General features: G+C 36.1%; 1 protein-coding gene across 8 annotated transcripts in view; it reads right to left on the bottom strand.

The window, feature by feature from the left end:
• Positions 1-354: 354 nt before the first annotated feature.
• The window catches only part of ANKRD12 (ankyrin repeat domain 12), a 124,054-nt gene continuing 106,056 nt past the window's right edge, over positions 355-18,352 (bottom strand). For all 8 annotated transcript variants that reach the window (XM_059140087.1, XM_059140086.1, XM_059140085.1 and 5 more), the window contains 4 exons: positions 12,185-12,283; positions 8,243-8,386; positions 5,431-5,526; positions 355-4,817 (listed from right to left, as the gene is read on the bottom strand). In XM_059140087.1, the coding sequence (XP_058996070.1) occupies positions 4,632-4,817; positions 5,431-5,526; positions 8,243-8,386; positions 12,185-12,283 (525 nt within the window). In that variant the 3' untranslated portion in view covers positions 355-4,631. The remainder of the gene's footprint in view (positions 4,818-5,430; positions 5,527-8,242; positions 8,387-12,184; positions 12,284-18,352) is intronic.

Raw genomic sequence — 18,352 nt, 5'->3', positions numbered from 1 at the left:
AGACAACCCAATAAAAATGAGCAAAACATTTGAGGACATTTCACAAAATATGTACAAATGGTCAATATGCATATAAAAAGTAATGTTCAACCTCGTCAGTCATCAGGGAAATGCAAATTAAAGAGGCACAAGGTACCACTACACATCCACCAAAATCACTGAAACTGAAGACTGACACCACCAAACGATGAAGATTCAGAGCAATGGGTCTCTCACAGGGAGGGATATAAAATAGTACAACCACTTTGGAGAACTGTCAGTTTCTAATAAAGTTAAACATACAACAATATTCTATGACCTAGTACTCCAAGGTAGGTATCCAAGAGTGAAAGAATATGTCCACAAAAAAAGATGTGCAGATTCACAGTTTTATTCACAATAGTCCCCAAATTGGAAACAATCCAAATGTCTACCAACAAGAGAATGAATAAACAAGTTTGTACAATACACTACTGCTCATTAATAAAATGGAACATATTACTGATATATGCAACATGGATGAATTTCAAAACCTTATGTTGAGAGAAAGAAGGCAGACACAAGAAAATAGTATATACTCTTTTGATTCCATTTATATGAAACTCAAGAACAGGTACAAGAAACATACAGTGATGGGAATCACAGTGGTCTCTTCTGGGGTAGGGAGTACTAACCGCAAACGGGCACAGGGAACTTCCTTCTATGATGCAAATAATCACAATTCAGGCAATGGTTAACAGTATATACATTTGTTAGGACTGGCTCTTTTTGTTTAAACTGGATTTAAACCAGTTTAAAAAAAAATGGAGAAGGTACTCATAATGAGCTCTTAAGCTGAGTGATGGGCACACAGGTACGCCACAAAAGCTTGTTTCATTCTGTGTTTAACAGCAGAATTTTCTTCAGAAGTGGGGAAAACGTGGCTACCTGAAAGCTTTTTATCTGGACTACTCAGATATTTTGATGCGGCGTATAGCTTTTTTTTTTAAAACACATTTTAAAAAGTCATCAATAGAGTTAAATAAATGTGTTTCATAAATAACCTTAAATTCTGTGTAAATAACCCACCTAATAAAACTGAATCCCCATGCAAGCAAAGGTGTTTATCTTTAGGTATTTTTATATGCTACTTTCTCTTATGGAGATATGCACATGTCTAAGAAATTTACATTATTTGCTGATATTGTGTAATATTTAACATTTAGTCACTGGAAAAAGTCATTCTAGATTTATTTTTCACTGTTTTTATGTTGATAGTTATAATTCTACATGCTTTTTCCACCATATTGATTAAGGGAATTATTTAAACTTTATTTGCCTCCATCTGTTCTATGAACTCTGGTTCTACTGATTTAAAACTTTGGGTAACTGCTACTGTGGAGGCTTTCTAACCCCATTTTAGGTACAATGGAGACTATGGTGTCAAGAAAGCCACCAAGAAGATGAATTAAAAGGTATTTAATCCATTAAACTCCACAAAGTTTTTCCAAAGACTAGTATCTCTTGTATCCATCTTTTTGCCTTAAATGTTTGAAAGGGATTTTCGGAAAAATCATGAAAATGCTCTCTTTAAAAATTTAAGAAGATAAGACTATCTGATGAGTTTTAAAGTCAATTTCCTCTATATAAAATTTTGGGGGTTTATGTACCAGGAAACCAGAAATAGAATAAAAAATATTGCTAGCTTTCTGAATAACTAAGAAAAATACATATTTAGCACTGCACTCAATTTCTAGAATGAGTATATAACTATTAAGTCTGTTAACATGAGCCTCATGGGGTATTTGCTTGAGATTTTTGTGGTTATGAAGTTTGCAGCATGTCTAACATTTATAATTCATTTTTGAGATCTCATTACTGAAGAGAGTTGAGCTATTTTTCAGAGGTTGTTGCCCCAAAACGAGTATTTCTGTAATTTTACTACTGCCCAAAGTAAACACTGGTGTTTGGCTTAGAGTCACATGGGAGTGGGAAGTAAAAAAACATTTAGCACACATTTCACTCTTATTTTTTCTATAAAAATATAACTCTTTATTAAATAACATGCACAAATATCAACTAGTCATTTATTAAACAGATATGATTTAGAACAAGATTTAAAGAAATACAAATCCTTAGGTACAATTTAGTATATCTTGTTCATGATATTTGAATAGTTAAAAAAAAAATCACTGATTAAACTAACCATCCTTTATTTCTCTTTCAGAATCCTAAATCTTTTTAGGTATATACCCCATTCCAAGTTTTTTCCTAGTATTTCAGAGCTTTAGAATATAAAGCTCCTAACTACTTAAGTATAAATTACACCGAGAAGGCATTCAACTTTTCGTGTAAGCTATCTGATCAGCTTTGAGTCACTTTACAAGGAAACCTGCAGAAGCAGAAGCATGGCATCAAGGCTCCAGCAACTGGAGGTACCACTGAAGAGGGTGAGAGCTAGGTTAGTATGTAAAAAGCTGGGACAACTAAAATATGCCAGATTCCTGCTTGCTTGTTCTCTTCTGCAGCTTGTTCTGTTTGGCCAAACAGTGATTTCCCCTCCTTTTCCAGTTGGGCCCTCAGAACAAGATGCTGTATAAATTTACTCCTCTCTTATTTTCTATGACTTCAATGCTCAATAATCTGGTTTTTTAGTTTTAGGCAAAAGTATAAACAAAATTTGCATTTAGTTTTTCATATTAAAAAGTATTGCTTTTATAAATTAGCTTTTAATGTTCCCAGCCTTAATACACTTAACTTCAACAAAACCAGTGCTTCAAAACCTACCCTGCCTTTCTTGGCCCCATGTATCCAATAAAAAAGGCCCAAATCTCTCATCTAAATTTCTAAAGAACACTACATCCAACCTTTATAATAAAGTCCTTGCACTGTGTATCTTTTACACGTGCTGCTTTATTGCGCATGCCAAGTACAGTATGAATTAAAATATAAATTGACATAAAAATTCAAAAATCCCTAAGCTTAATATATACCTTTGCACTCAGAAACTTCGGTTTTTACATTCTCTCCCATTAGCTGGGATTTCCAACTTGCTTGCTGAGTTTAAGTCACTTTATTCCTCATATATCCTTTTTACTTTTCTCTATCAGAATAAAAAATATCCAGCATTATTTTATAATTCAAGAAAGTACTGTGGAAAGTTCTGTAAATTTTATCTCATATATTTATGTTCAATTTTACATATAACCTAATTTTCCTTTCAAAAATGTTTAATAAGTTGAGCAGATTTCAGACCTGAAATATTCCTGAATATTTAATCTACTTCATGTTATAGGAGAAACTGGTTTTTTTCTAAGTATATTGCTAATTATTTTATTAAAAACAGCATACCAAATCTTATTTTAATTATAAAATTCTGAAAATTATGTTTTGCATCTTGATACAAGGAAAAATATAACATATTAATCAATTTTTCATAAATATTGAAGAGATTGACCAGAATATGCCTGTTTCTTGTACTTTTGACTACCGAATAACTCTTTTTTTGATTTGAGTACTCAGTTTGTATTTTAAAAGTGCAAAGGTTATTAAGCTTAAAACATTATATTTAAGCAATGTAAAAAAGTTTTACAATAATTTAACATGACCAATAAAATTTATTAAACATATTTACATATATTCACAGATTCTTTCATACTTGAGTATTAAAATAGACATTTACAATTTCAGAATTTTCATTCAAAGGCATTTTGGGAGGGGGAATGGGTTCTACTGTGTGAGATGAAAAAAGAGCTGTTTCTTTGCATGACTAATTCTAAATAATGTGTCCAACACAGTGAGTCATAAGTACTATCCCAGGAGACTGGCATGAAACACCCTACACTACTTTAGGCATTGCTTATGGAGAGAGTTAAACTGTAGGAAGCATGCAGTACAACTAAGTCACAACCTTTACAGTTATGGTGATGAAAACAAGCTAACTCAAACACATGCAGGCCTTATTTAAAAGCTTTGCTACCTGAACACATTACTACTACACTCCATACAAACGACAACTTTGGTCCAATAGAACATTAGACACAACAGCTTTATAATTATTTCTTTGTACATGTTTTGACTACCAATCCCTTTGTATACATTTTGACCATTAATTACAAGATTTACATCTGCACAATATGTATAAAATAAGTTATTAAAAAGGAAGACAATATTAAAACTTTTGAAAAGAAAACTGTACAATTAATTTACAGATAAAATAAACTGAAGAAATTTTGTGCCAAGTTTTTCTTCCACATTAGAAACTATTTGGTAGGAATTGAACCTTTTAGCTTACCAATATATTTTAAGATTTGAATACTAGTGGTTATCTTGTTACTTAGGAGCGCTAACAACTTCCAGTGCTGTTAGCAGATTCTCAGCTTTTGAAATATCTACCACGGTCTGCCAACATGCTCTAATGTAATAGTTACCTCTCACCAATATAAATAATAGATTTCAGTTAGAAACTGTTTGGATCTAGGATCCAAAATAATTCTCTTTTCATTCTTTATAAAATGACAGTGTTTACTACATACATAACCAACTTTAGTCAAACTTTACTAACAACTGTAAAGGCATAATATCAGTATTTTTCTCAAAAGGCAGTGTTCCACAGTTTAATACTCTTGAGCCATATGAGTTTAAGACGACACCACCAGAAGGAATGGCTGTTATTATATGGGAGTTAATTCAAAGTCATCATTAACATCAACAAGGGGAACATAAAACTCCTGGATTTCATAAATGCTGATAGATTTATAGGTGGCAGGGTCAAGTTCCTGGAGTTTGAGCTGCCATTCTAATCTCTGGACGGCATTTAAAGCTGCAGCTTCATGTTGTTGTCTCATTAAAAGACAGGTCTATTGAGAGGAAGAGAAGAGTTAATTGATTTTTCTGTCAAGTTTGCTTTAAAAATTAATCTCACCCATAGCTTCTTTAGCGATTAAGTTTTTAAATTACACACCCATTTCTGCTTTATCCTGTCTGTATCCATATGCCAACTATTTCTGGGTCTGCAACTTCACCACTCTCTGACCTCACAGACTTTAATTTGAAACTGCTCTTTCAAATAATGAGACTTCAAATTATCAAAAGAATCATGAACAGCTAAGAAGTGATTTTTGAAATGGTTTAAAATCTCCAACCAGATAATTTTCTTTATGAATTATTTGTAGTATATATTCTTTCTCTGACTGCCCTCCCCCATTCTTTCATTGTCAGAGCGATCACTAGACTTGGATACTGGACAGCAAGCATAAATGTCCCCATCAGAAACTGCTACTTCTGTGATAGTTTCAACTTTCATACTACACTGGTCTTGAAAAATGGACTTGTGCTCTTTATTTTCCTTTATTTCCCAACTGTAGCTGGCATGAGAATGCATGACTAATGGCTATCTCCTTGCCTAGTAGAGCTACACTTTCCATTTAAGAGGGAAGCATCCATTTAAACTGAACTTTTAAATATACATACCTTTAATTTGTCAAATTTATCATCCACATCTTGTAACCAAGACATGAATTGTCTTGCATTAAAGCGATCCCTCACAGAAGTTTTACTGTCATCAGACTGAAAGAGAACATCAAAAGTAGTTGAATACTATGCAATTTACTAGCCAACTTTAAAACCTATATGCCATTATATCTCTTTACAGTATAATGGAATGATGAAAAGAAAGATGGAAACACTTTGAAAAAAGATAAAAATGTAATTTTTTAATGCCTAGGACATTCTTATTAAAGTAAAATTTATTTCATTTCTCATTTTAATTTTAATGTTAATGTTTACCGTATGTAGGGAGAAAAAGTGTTAAGGTGAGCTACAGCACTTTAAGGCCAACATTTTTTCCAGGACCAGTATTTTGGAGTGATCATAAAGAAATTCTTTATCAATTCTTAAGAATACAGTTTTGGAATTAAGACGGCTGCATTCAAATGCCAGCTTTGTGTCTTATTATGTAATCTTGAACTAATTATAGACTTTCTCAATTTTCTACTCCATAAAGAGGGCTGAATACCTCTTCTAATCTTGTTTTGAGAATTAAGTCTCTGAAGTCCTCATCACAATGCTTGGGCATTCAGGCAGCACTCACTCCAATAAACATCTGCTGTAGTTACTACTATTACTATTACCACCGGTGCTATCCAAGTGACATCCAGCCATCATGTAGATGCTCCCAGTTTTAGCTGTTACCACTTCCTCCTTGGTCCTCTGTAAGATGTTTTTAGTATTTAAGATTTTATTATTGAGTCTTTTTAATATTACAAGCTTATTTTGAAAGGAAGTGGTCTAATGAGAAAGCATGCTAACGGATGATCTAAGCCTTTAGCTAGGAAAGGTAGATTTATTCTCCTTTCCTTTAATTCCTTGGCAGCTATTCTCATAGGAGCCCGCTACTCATTGAGAGACCATCTACTCTAAAGCCAGAGTAGAAGGAAGGGTAAGAGTTCCATAGTTTTCCTCAAGAGAAGGATAAAGTTCGTCTGTCCTTTAATTATTAGGCCAATCGTGGCCTAATCTTCTTTTAGTCTCTGATTTGGGGATCCTTCTAAGGGTTTACTGAGAACACTCACTTATTTTTGATGTTTTCCTATAACCTATCTGGGGCAACAGATTCTTATTTATCAGAAATGTCATCATGTTGTGGTCCAGTGGCTTTCCATCTCAATTTCCAGTTCTGCTATGGATTGCTTTTTATTTTTACATCTTTTGTCATTTCAGTGAGTTTTGGAAGGAAGACAAAATAAAAAGGTATGTTTACTCAACCACTGTGAACAAGAAATCTTCAAAAGACTTTCTTTGAAGCTTGATTTACATTGTTCTAAAGTTGATTTTATTACTCTATAATTGCACAAAACTTTAAAAGATCTCAAGATACTTCATTGTCTAGTCCAGCCTTTAGTAACATAGTTAAACTTTTCATTTCAATTATTAAAAACCATTCATTCTTCCGTTTAAATTCTTTAAAGCTGAGAATTATGTAAATTCCCTCAGTGGCCTTTTCCAATGTTTACTTCTTTAGAGTCAAATAGTTCTTTCTTAAGATCCAACTATTTTATTATTATTTTAGAGAGAATACATGCAAATTGTAGGTGAGGAGTAAAGGGAGAGGGAGAGAGAGAATCTTAAGCAGGCGCCATGCCTAGTGTGGAGCCCTACGCAGGGCTCAATTTCATGGCCCTGAGAGATCATGACCTGAGCCGAAATAAGAGTCAGACCCTCAAAAGACTGTGAACCACCCAGGCTCCCCCCTTCTCCCACAATTATTATTCTTAATAGCCTTTTCAAATATCTCTGAATACTTTCATTTGGATAAAACAGTCGGTGACTTAAAGTTCAAAATCCACTGTTCTAGTTTAATCTTTTAAAAATTTTTTTTATGAGTTTTAATGCCCAATTTATTTTAATGACATAGTTAATTTACAATTAGATTTTATTTAATAATTTTTAATTTTTTATTAACATATAATGTATTATTTGCCCCAGGGTACAGGTCTGTGAATCGCCCAGGTTTACACACTTCATAGTACTCACCATAGCACATACCCTCTTCAATGTCCATAATCTTTTTTTTTTCTTACAGAGGAGAAAAATAAAGCCCAGAGAGAACTAAGTAATTTTCTCTGTAATATACCCTACATCCTTTGTGTTTCTGTCTGACTTAAAACAGCATTTCTTAATACTTTTGTGTGATAATCCTTCACTGTCCATGCCTACTCTTCATTTTAATCATTATATTCTATGACGAATGAATTTCATTCTTGTTTGTGAGGCACAAGATATTCTTACAACTGGTATGTCTGGTTCTGAATTCGTATAATTTCTATGTGTCAGTAAACTCTATTCAAGACATAGCTACAGTTTTTTTCCACAACTGTATTTATTTATTCCAGAAATATCCAAGACCAAAACAAGACCTGGCCCTACTTTAGCACCATCACAATCTAGAGGTTCAATCTGCCTGTAGTGTCTTCCAGCTTACAGTTGCTTTCCAGTTGCCTGAAGGTACAAACACCCAGTTTAGAAACAAATTACAAATTATGTAAAAGGGCACTATTCTAAACACATATTGGTTTTATAAATATCAGCTTTTATAACATGAGCCTGATGTTTAGAGGATTTTAGAAAAAAGATCAAGTGATATAGAAGTACTTTATTCTGCAAGAACTGTTTTTCTCTTTAGAGTTTTACTGATTGCTGGATTCAAGTTTCTTCTGTGGGAAGAGATTACAAAAACACCCAAGCTCTATTTAGTAATATTTTAAGTATATCAGTGGCACTTTACCTGAGCATCCAGAGGCACACTGTACACTTCTGCGTCCAGTAACACAGTGCACGCGCTAAATGGCAGTGTTTGATTTGCCAATGTTCTTGCAGCTCTGTAATGAACTCGTAGAACTTCTTGTTCATTGGATACAATGAGCTTTTCCTAGTTGAACCAAGAATTAAAAAAAAAAAAAAAAACAAACATAATTCTTCAATCACCTGTTTTTTCAAATAAAATTACTTGAAATGTACTAAAGGACCTGAATTTCAGGTAAGTTTTTTTTTCTTAAAGATTTTATTTATTTATTAGAGAGAGAATGAGAATGTGCACAAGCAGGGGGAGGAGCAGGGGAAGAGGGACAAGCAGACTCCTGGCTAAGCAGGGACCCTGATGTGGGGCTCGATCCCAGGACCCCAATATCATGACCTAAGCCAAAGGCAGACGCTTAACTGACTGAGCCACTCTGGTGCCCCTCAGACAAGTTCTTTCTTCACAGAGATTGAGGGATTTGAGAGATTTGAGAATGCAAATTGTTCTAAAAGTATAAATAAATGTTTTTTTCCAGAAGCAGCAGGCTTTTTTAAAAAATGATCTTTGCAAGTGTACAATGGAAGCTTTTTTGGCTTCACCAAAATGTTCAACCATCACCATTAATTTCAGAACATTTTCATCACCCCAAAAAGAAACTCTGTATCTATTGCCAGTCATGCCCCTTATATACCTCCTCTTCCCTGGCAACCACTACTCTACTTTTTGTTTCTATGGATTTACCTACTCTGGACATTTTCTTATGAATGGATTCAAGGAACATGTGGTATTCTGTAACTGGCTTCTTTCATGTCACATGTTTTCCAAGTTCATCTGTGTTACAGCCTGCGTTAGTACTTCATCCCTTTTTATGGCTGAATAATATTCTACTATATAAACACACCATATTTTCTTCATTCATTCATCAGCTGATGGTCTTTTGGGTTGTTCCTAGCTTTGTGCTATCATGAATAAGGCTACTATGAACATTCACACTCAAGTTTTTGCTTGGATGCAAATTTCCTTTTTTTAGGTAAATAACTAGGAGTGGAGGTACTAGGTCATATCGTAGTTCTATGTTTAACCTGATGAGAAACTGCCAAGTCATTAACAGCAGTTGTAGCATCTTACATTTCCATCAGCAATGTATGAGGGTTCCAATTTTTTCACTCTTGCCAACACTTGTTATTATCTTTTATTATAGCCTTTCTAATGGATGTGAAATGCTGTGCCATTGTGGTGGTAGCTCGTTTTATAATGAACATTTTCACAGAAACAAACACTGTACCTTGATGCTGATATTAAACCTCTGACAATCACAGTACAATCCTGTCTTAAAATGTGTTAACTGGGGTGCAATACTTCCAGTTATGTAATATGCAAACTCACCCTATCATAAAGTTAATGAAGTATCAGGAAATCCTCTGCATTTATCAGACTAGGAATCCTAGGGTATAGCTACAATCCCAGCCCATGGTGATACTGGTTGCAGACTTGTGCCATCTGGTGGTAACTGTCTTCTTCGGTTTAAACATCGGTGGGGGCAAACTCTAGGACCTGTGGCTGGTTAGAATTTCAAGGATTCCTGAGTCCAGGAATCCTTCCATTATAAGATGTCCATCATTTTGTTGGTTCTGTCTGGCAGACTGAGCTGATAAAATATTAAAGATGTGGCTGGTATTCTTCTCACCACATTCCCTATTCTCTCTTGACTTGACAAGAACTTTATTCTTCCCCTACTGGAGGACGGAGGCCTCACCATATCCAAATATGTATTACTATAGAGCTCTACTGTATTTATAATTTAGTGAAAACACAAAGAAACACAGTCCTATTTAATCTCTTTTAAATTTTATGTAACAAATGATACTCAAAAGAGAAGAGGTAAGTCTAACACTTATGATTCATTAAGTACAAGTTTAAGGTGGGACTTTAAGTGATAATATATATCCAAAAAGTTGATGAGATGCTAAGAAAAAAATAACTAGAAGAAAAGTTTTTCTAAAAGATTGGCCATAATTGTATAGAGATTAAGAGCAATAACCAAAAATGAAGTCCGACCCTAAAAAAACTAAAAGAGATACACTGCTTAAATGACAGCCTAAATATTTCACTTTTGGTCATCATTCCTTTTTTTTTTTTAGGTCATCATTCTTAATGTTATGTCTTTGCACTTCCAGTGCATCACTTCTTAAACAATGTCTTCTGAGAATGGGTTATGCATGTCCCAAAGTACTCCCCATCTTAGTTCTTGGAAGGCAGAGTGGGGCATGACGTAGTTCAAGAAACTGGGCCAGGAACTGTGGGTTTTAAGATGTGTTTGCATCATTCAGTGCGCATTCAAGTATCGTCATCACTTTCAAAGGAAAAATGACCCTAAAACAGGTTCTTGACTTGGGGTCCTAACAGTCCCAAGAAGCCCATACATAGACTGGGGAAAGTGTCATCTGTGAACCTGGATGTAAAAAATTCTTTATTTTTTACTAACCTCCAACTGGCATTTCATTTCATTTTTCTTTCTTTCTTTCTTTCATTCATTTATTTATTTATTTGACAGAGATCAGAAGTAGGCAGAGAGGCAGGCAGAGAGAGAGAGGGGGGAAGCAGGCTTCCTACGAGCAGAGAGCCCCCTGGGATCATGACCCAAGCCGAAGGCAGAGGCTTTAACCCACTGAGCCACCCAGGCGCCCCCAACTGGCATTTCTTTCAATTATGAATATAGGCCACAAACCACAGAAATATCAAAAGCATCTGCAACTTTGCCATCCATAGAAATCACAAGTATTTTCAATTCATATTATAAGTGTTAGAGATATTGCCCCCAAATGGTATCATTGTTTGCTGTCACACTGGTGAGGCATTTTAAATTGTCTATTGGTCAATATATGAAAGCATGTGAGTAATTTTTACTATCTGCTCAAGTTCTGAAAATTGCACAGTACAAATAAGAATTCTTAACTACCTATAAGGCAGCATGGCTTTTGTTACCTGGAGAGAGGAACAGATGAAAATATATTACCAGGTGGCTTCAAACATGCCTGATGGTTGAAATAGCTATTGATGTGTATAATGTGACTTCTTATTGAAAACAAAATATTCATTGCCATAGGTCATGCACAATGTTGTAAGTTCTGTATCAGTGCTTCTTTCATTTATTGTTCTCTTTGCAATGCTATAAATTTATTAATTTAAAAACATAATTTTGAGAAAAGGTTTTATATTTACCAGATTGTTACACGGGTCTCATGGCACAGAAAAGTGAAAAACCTCTGCCCTAGGAAATCAGTTATGTAAGAATCAAAGAAACTGCATACTTTTGTTTTTGTAAGAGTATATATACCTCTATAAAGAAGGAACACAGTTCATACCAAGTTTCAGAAGTCCCTGGCCCTCCCAAAAGACTAAGAAGGTGCTACATTTTTGTCAATCCAAGTGAAATGAATTTTATGATTTCTATAAATAGATAGGTTTTCTCACATCATCCCATGCCAAGATTAACCACTAGAAACTAGAATACGAAAGCAGAAATCTAAGGACCAATAAAAACAGCTTTTCTAAGTATTCTGCACTGAAGCAGAAAACTTGGAAATCCAACTATCTAACTTGGAATTCACCGCTTTAGTTCCACAAATTCAGCAAATGATAATAAGAAATTATTAAGAGATTTTTATACATCAAAAATACACTCGACACGAACTGTAACATAAGGACAGCTACCCTGAAATAGGCTTGAAAATTCCCTAACTACACAGGTACAAGATAAAAAAATTAAACCATTTCCCAAAATGGTTCTAAATAAGGAAAATCCCCTAAGGCAGTTATATGTGTGTGTGTATATAAAATATATACATATACACATAAAATATAATGTAGGTCATTATGATCTACTGTTAAAATACAATAATTTTTTGCATAAATTTAAACACTTCTTACCCTTTCAATACTGTGTTGCAAACGTAGTTTCATTCTTACAACTTCCTGTTGCCGAAAAAGCTCTTTAAGTGGATCTGACAGTGAAGGTGGTGGTGTAATCTAATTTTCAAAGACATACATTAGTTAAAAATACAACAATGAGCTATTCCTAATTTTTAACAAAGTTTTATTTAAGTAATCTCTACACACAATATGGGGCTCAAAATTACAACCTCGAGATCAAGAGTCAGCTCTCTTCTGACTGAACCAGCTAAAGCTCTTACTCGATCAGTTAATAAAAACATAAATTATGATGTTCTCTGAATTAGATAATACAGTAACAATTATACAACCGATTATTCTCAACTTCAACAGTCTGAGGCACAGAACATAACAAGAAACTTAGATGTTTTAATTCTGAGGCCACAGCAAATTTCAAAGAGCAAATTAAAAAGCCTAAGGACTAAGGAAATTCCTTTTTACAGAGACACATTTTAGAGCATCAGTAAGTGACAGCTCATAAACAGGGAGGGAGGGTTCACAAAAGCAGGGGGGAAAAAAAAAAGCAAACAGTCCGGTCCTAAAGGTTACAGCAGTCTGAGTCTTAGTGTAGTATACATGAAGTCTCTTATAAAAAGATGGAGTTATCCTCTAATAGATCTGTAGTTTTATTTTTTTTATTTTTTTTTATTTTTTAAAAGATTTTATTTATTTATTTGACAGACAGAGATCACAAGTAGGCAGAGAGGCAGGCAGAGAGAGAGGGGGAGGCAGGCTCCCTGCTGAGCAGAGAGCCCGATGTGGGGCTCGATCCCAGGACCCTGGGATCACGACCTGAGCTGAAGGCAGAGGCTTTAATCCACTGAGCCACCCAGGCGCCCCATAGATCTGTAGTTTTAAAACTTCTTTATTATAGGTGATAACCCATTTTGTCTTTCCATACACCAAAAATCTTATGGTCGGTTCATCTCTAAATCGATTATTACAGTGGACTGCATTCTGGTATATGCTGGAGGTTAAGGAAACAGATACCATCTATGCATTGTTACAGAGTTAATATAAAGACATCTGTGATCCCCTAATATTCTCCCTCTGTCCCTTGGAATATCTATATTCCTCCCTCCACCCTCATCTCTAGCTTCTAACTACTGTCAGCATTTAGGGAAAAGTAAAGTATCTCAGTATGTTCAGGAACCACAGAATAGCTTGACTTTTCTGATAGTTGACTTTTCTGATTCTTCAGAAGGTGGGACAAGCAGATTCTATGTATGTCTTGATGTGGGGCTAAGGAATTATACACCATATATGAAAAGCTTTAGGCAAAGAATCAAGCCTGGATCTGATTGGGACTCTATACTTATAATCAGTAAACAGTTTACAGGAATTATGGGGGAGTGAAAAAAAGGTTAAATAACATCACATGATTTCACTCAGTTGAATCAATGCGGAAAACTCTACAGGACAAGTAACTTACTGGGGCAGATTATTTTTCAGGCCTCTAACTACAGTAATAAAATTATTTGATTTCTGTGCCTTATAAACATCTTTAAGTTTAGTAAGAGTAACAGTGAAGTTTAGTGATACTATGTTGAAGTTTTCCCAAATCATAAAGGCTTCCTTTATGCAGCCCAGAGGAAGAGTATCTACTCCTTTGAGCCTGGGGTATCAGAGAAAACTTCTTGGAGAGGGTAATGCCTGAGGCTATATGTTAAAGGAAGAGCCAGAATCACAAGGTGAGAGAAATCAGTTGTGGGGGAAAAAAGAAGAGAAAGAAGAGAGGGAGATAATTCCCAGAAGAGAGGGCAGTGTGATCAAGTGTACAAAACGCAAAGATAGTATGGTGTCTGGAAAACTACAAGTTGTTCTGGAGACATCAACTTTGAAGGAAAGAATTGTAGGGCATGAAGATGGGGAGATCAGTAGGGGCAAAGTAATAAAGGTTGCAGTCTAATTCTGTAAACCATCTTTTCTTTCCTTCTTTCTTTCTTTTTTTTAAGATTAGCTTAATTTAATTTAATTTAATTTTAGATTTTTATTTATTTAACAGAGAGAGGGAGAGAGAGTGAGCAAGAATGAGTGCACAAGCAGGCAGAGGGAGAGACAGGCTCCCCACTGAGCAAGGAGCCCAATGTGGGGCTGGAACCCAGGACCTTGGGATCGTGAGCTGAGCCAAAGGCAGATGCTTAACCAACTGAGCCACCCAGGCACACTTAGACTAGTTTTCTTAAAGTGTGTTCCACAGAACACTGGGCCCATAAACATGACTTGCAGGAAATGGTTCTAAGAATGAGTAAGTTTGGGAAAACTGTACATATACGCTTGCTTAGGTATCTAATTAACAAATTAAACTTACTCATTTTGAGAAGTTCTACAGTGACAAAAGAAACCTATTATCTTTAGATTAACAGTGTTCCATTTCCCAAACGTATCTGACCATGAGCCCTCCTCACCTTCCCCACCATCATCCCCATGTGTTTAATTACACACTGTGGAACAGATATTATGCATAACACATTAAGGTAAATTCTGTATGCAATGGAAAACCGCTGAAAGATCTTACAGTTCACTGCTGTGTCTGCAGAATAGGTATTAGGAGGGTAAGACTACAGGCAAGAAAGGAAGGAAGCAAATCACTGTGACCCTGGTATGGAGGAGGAGGGAATGGAAGGGAAGGGGTCCAAAAATATGGTGACTAAGGATAAAAGAGAGGGCGTAGCTGCAGAGGACTTGTGAGTCCTTTAGCATGAGGACCAAATGGGTGGTAAGAGATAATCCAGGAGGGGAGAGGGGACAGGAGAAAAGAGAAATAGGGTTTTGGGTTAAATTTAGGCCTAATATGTCAAGTTTGTGGAGCTCATGGACATTCAAGTGGAGCTATGTCTATTTAGCAAAAAAGGAAGCTAAGAGAGGTTTGGGCAGAATATGAAAATTTGGAAATCTTCAGCATCCATGTACAGAGAAATGGTAAACCACCAAAAACAAAATATATGGAGACTTTCTGAGGAAACCTCCCCTTTCCTGTTTCCCCATCTATCTTTAGGTAAATCATGTTTGGAGCTTTTGTCTTTTAGGATCTGTTATTCCCAGGAGTCTCCAGAATATAAACTCTCCTGACAGATTCCCTTGGATGGTCTTCCTTCCTGACATCCACTCTTAGAATCTCCCTGTAGGGATCTGTGTGCTGGTACTCATAACCACAGTAGATACCAGGATGTGACAAGTCTTTTCCTTTTATTCTCCCCCAGTTCATTTGTCTTTTGGGAACCTGACCTATAGTTTTATTTTTCTTCCTTTGACTTTCTCTGGAAAAACAGCAGCATTCTGTCTAAATTATGAGAAAAATATTTGTGAGAATGACAAACACTTAAGCTGACTTTGGAGGTGTTTCACTACATTTCTAACAGGTTCTATAAATAGATCACACAAATGTGGAGAGATCAATTCAATAAAATGACAGCTGACAGAGGAAACAAATGGAAAAAATCATACTGGAACCTATTAAAAATAATGTAGTATAAAAGTGATTTTTGTTATTCTGGCTTTTCATTACTTTTTACTTTTTAGAAAAAAAGTATCGAACAAATGAGTTTCAGTCCAGTAAGCTCAAAAGCACAGCCTTTTATGAACAAAAGGTGGGGGGTTGCATATTAATTCTAATAAATATGAACCTTAAGGTTATTTTGAGTGGGATAAAATAATGATAACCTCTTAAATCTATAAAATGTTTTAACATTTTTAATGGGTTAGAGCCTGTACTATTTCAACCTACTTTGAGGTAGGGTTGGTATTATGGTTTTACAGCTGGTTTGTAGTAAAATCCAGACAAACTTATGTATACTACCTGAAAACTACTGCTCTTTCTACTATACTGTGCTGTGTGTTTCTTTAATAATTCTCATTAAAAACAAACAAAAGGGGCGCCTGAGTGGCTCAGTTGGTTAAGTGGCTGCCTTTAGCTCAGGTCATGATCCCAAGGTCCTGGAATCAAGTCCCACATCGGGCTCCCTGCTAAGTGGAGAGCTGCTTCTCCCTCTCCCTCTGCCTGCTGCTCTGCCTACCTGTGCTCTCTTTTGAGATAGGATAAATTGGTTTGGTATTGGACCTGATAATTACATGGATACTGCAGGACACTCAGGTGATGTTCAGAAGAAGCTAGAAACAGGGAAATCAACAGTGTACTCACAGCTAAAGATAAATTTGGGACTCATTCTATAAGAGAGAAATAGTGCCCTATCCCTTAATCAGATTACAGGCAGACATGTGAGCAGTTAACTATGATATCATAGTTTAAGTATGAGGAAGACACAAACAATTCTGCTTTGACAAGATTTTGCACAGAAGTGACAACACAGCTGGAAGAAAGGTAAGGAAGAGAATAGAAAGAAAAGCCTGGCAGGAACAATATTTCAGGCAGAAGGAACAGCACTAACTACCAAGAGTAGCGAACAACAGATTTCTGTTGAAGAGTGAGTGAAATATGGCTGAATTATTGGGTGAGTTTGGAAGTTGTGAGGAAACAAAGCTGAAGGGGTAGATTGGGATCAGATTATAAAATAAATGGTTACAACAGGACGAGATGTGGATTTTAAGCTGTAGGTAATGTGAAGACAGCTAATCACAGCTAAAATACTTAAGTAGGGTAATAGTTTTTTATTGTTGGGGTTGTTTTTTTTTTAAAAAGTTTTATTATTTAAGCAATCTCTAAAGCCAACGCAGGACTCGAACTCACAACCCTGAGATCAAGAGTCACATGCTCTTCTGATTTGAGCCAGCCAGGAGCCCCTTTACTGTTTTAAATAGAATATATATTTCACAACAAAAGAGAAGGCTCCTGCAGAAAGAGAGTAGGAAAAAAAGAAGTGACAAAGTTGCTGCATGTTCTAAGTGAGAGATGATGACGAGAGGCCTAAAACAGGGCAGTGGTGGAAGGTAGAGTTAATGGAGAGAGTTCTAAGGTAGAATAGATAGAATATGGTAACTGAGAAGGTCAGTACTCTGGTGTCATCACTAATAATAAAGATTTGCTTCTGAGATAATGAAAGATAAATCATTTCTTTTGGTCTTTGGGAATCTAAAGTTGGAGTGGATACTTGGCGCATGGTTAGAATCCTCCTTCAGGAATGAGGCACTCAACCCCAGCTCCCAGGAGTGCTGGAGACTGAAAGCTCTCTGGAGTTCCTCTCAAGAAACTGGCAATGGGAACCCCGGAAGGGAAGACAGTTGGTGTGCCCAAGGTCATGTTCTCTCCTTAGAGGCACGCTACATGTCAAAAGGGTGACCCCACTCCTGAGTTCCAGATGAAATGAATGCTGCAACTACATCTCAGTTCGACTTCCTACTCTGCTGAATTGCGGTTCCTTCACACGGTTATAGGTATTGTTCCTGACAGCACTTACCAATAAGCTTTGCGCAGAATCTCAGGGCCTACTTCCTGGGCAACTAAACCTATGACAGGTATCTGCAGATCATATAGGTAATGCTGCCCAAGAGGCATGTACATCTGATTCTGGAGGTCAACAGAGATGACATGGCTAAGGTAAGAATTTTAGGGGACTAAACTGACACGTGGTAGAGTGCTGAAACCACAGGAATAGCCAAGACCACAACGACAAAAAGTTGACTGAAGAATGATTCCTAGGGAACTCTGATGCTTTAAGGGTGGGTACAGGAGTCATTAAAAGAGAGAGAAAAAGATATGTCATTGAGGCAAGGTAACCAGAAGAGCGTACCATCAAAAAACCAAGGAGGGGCAAGTTTTATGAACAAGATGGTCACAATGTCAAATGTGACAAAGATCAAGTCGAAAGAAAAAGAGGCCAACAAATGTGGCACCACAAGCTCACTGGTGATCTGTGCATATGGTTTAAGGGATAAATAGGCAGTCATAAAGAGAAAACATCAGGCATAGACTACTCTTCAAGAGTGTGGTAGTAAAGGAAAGAGACAAGGAGATCGTGACAAACTGGCACAGTCACAGGGTAAGTTTTTTCTCCCCAGGATGAAGGAAAAACAAGTATGTTTGGAATGGGTGGATAAAGGCCAACTGAGAGAGAATATTAAGAATACACCAGCAAGAAGAGGCTCAACAGAGGGAAATTCCAGAGAAGACTGTTCCAGACGCACGTGTAAGTGAGTCAGCGAAATAAAAGCATACCTCTTTGGGGATGAAGGAAAAGCAGGTAAGGAAAA

This window comes from Mustela lutreola, chromosome 11 (genome assembly GCF_030435805.1).
Source record: "Mustela lutreola isolate mMusLut2 chromosome 11, mMusLut2.pri, whole genome shotgun sequence".
NCBI classification, from domain to species: domain Eukaryota; kingdom Metazoa; phylum Chordata; class Mammalia; order Carnivora; family Mustelidae; genus Mustela; species Mustela lutreola.
The sequence above is the reverse complement of the archived record's forward strand: the minus strand, read 5'-3'. Positions and strand labels throughout refer to the sequence as shown.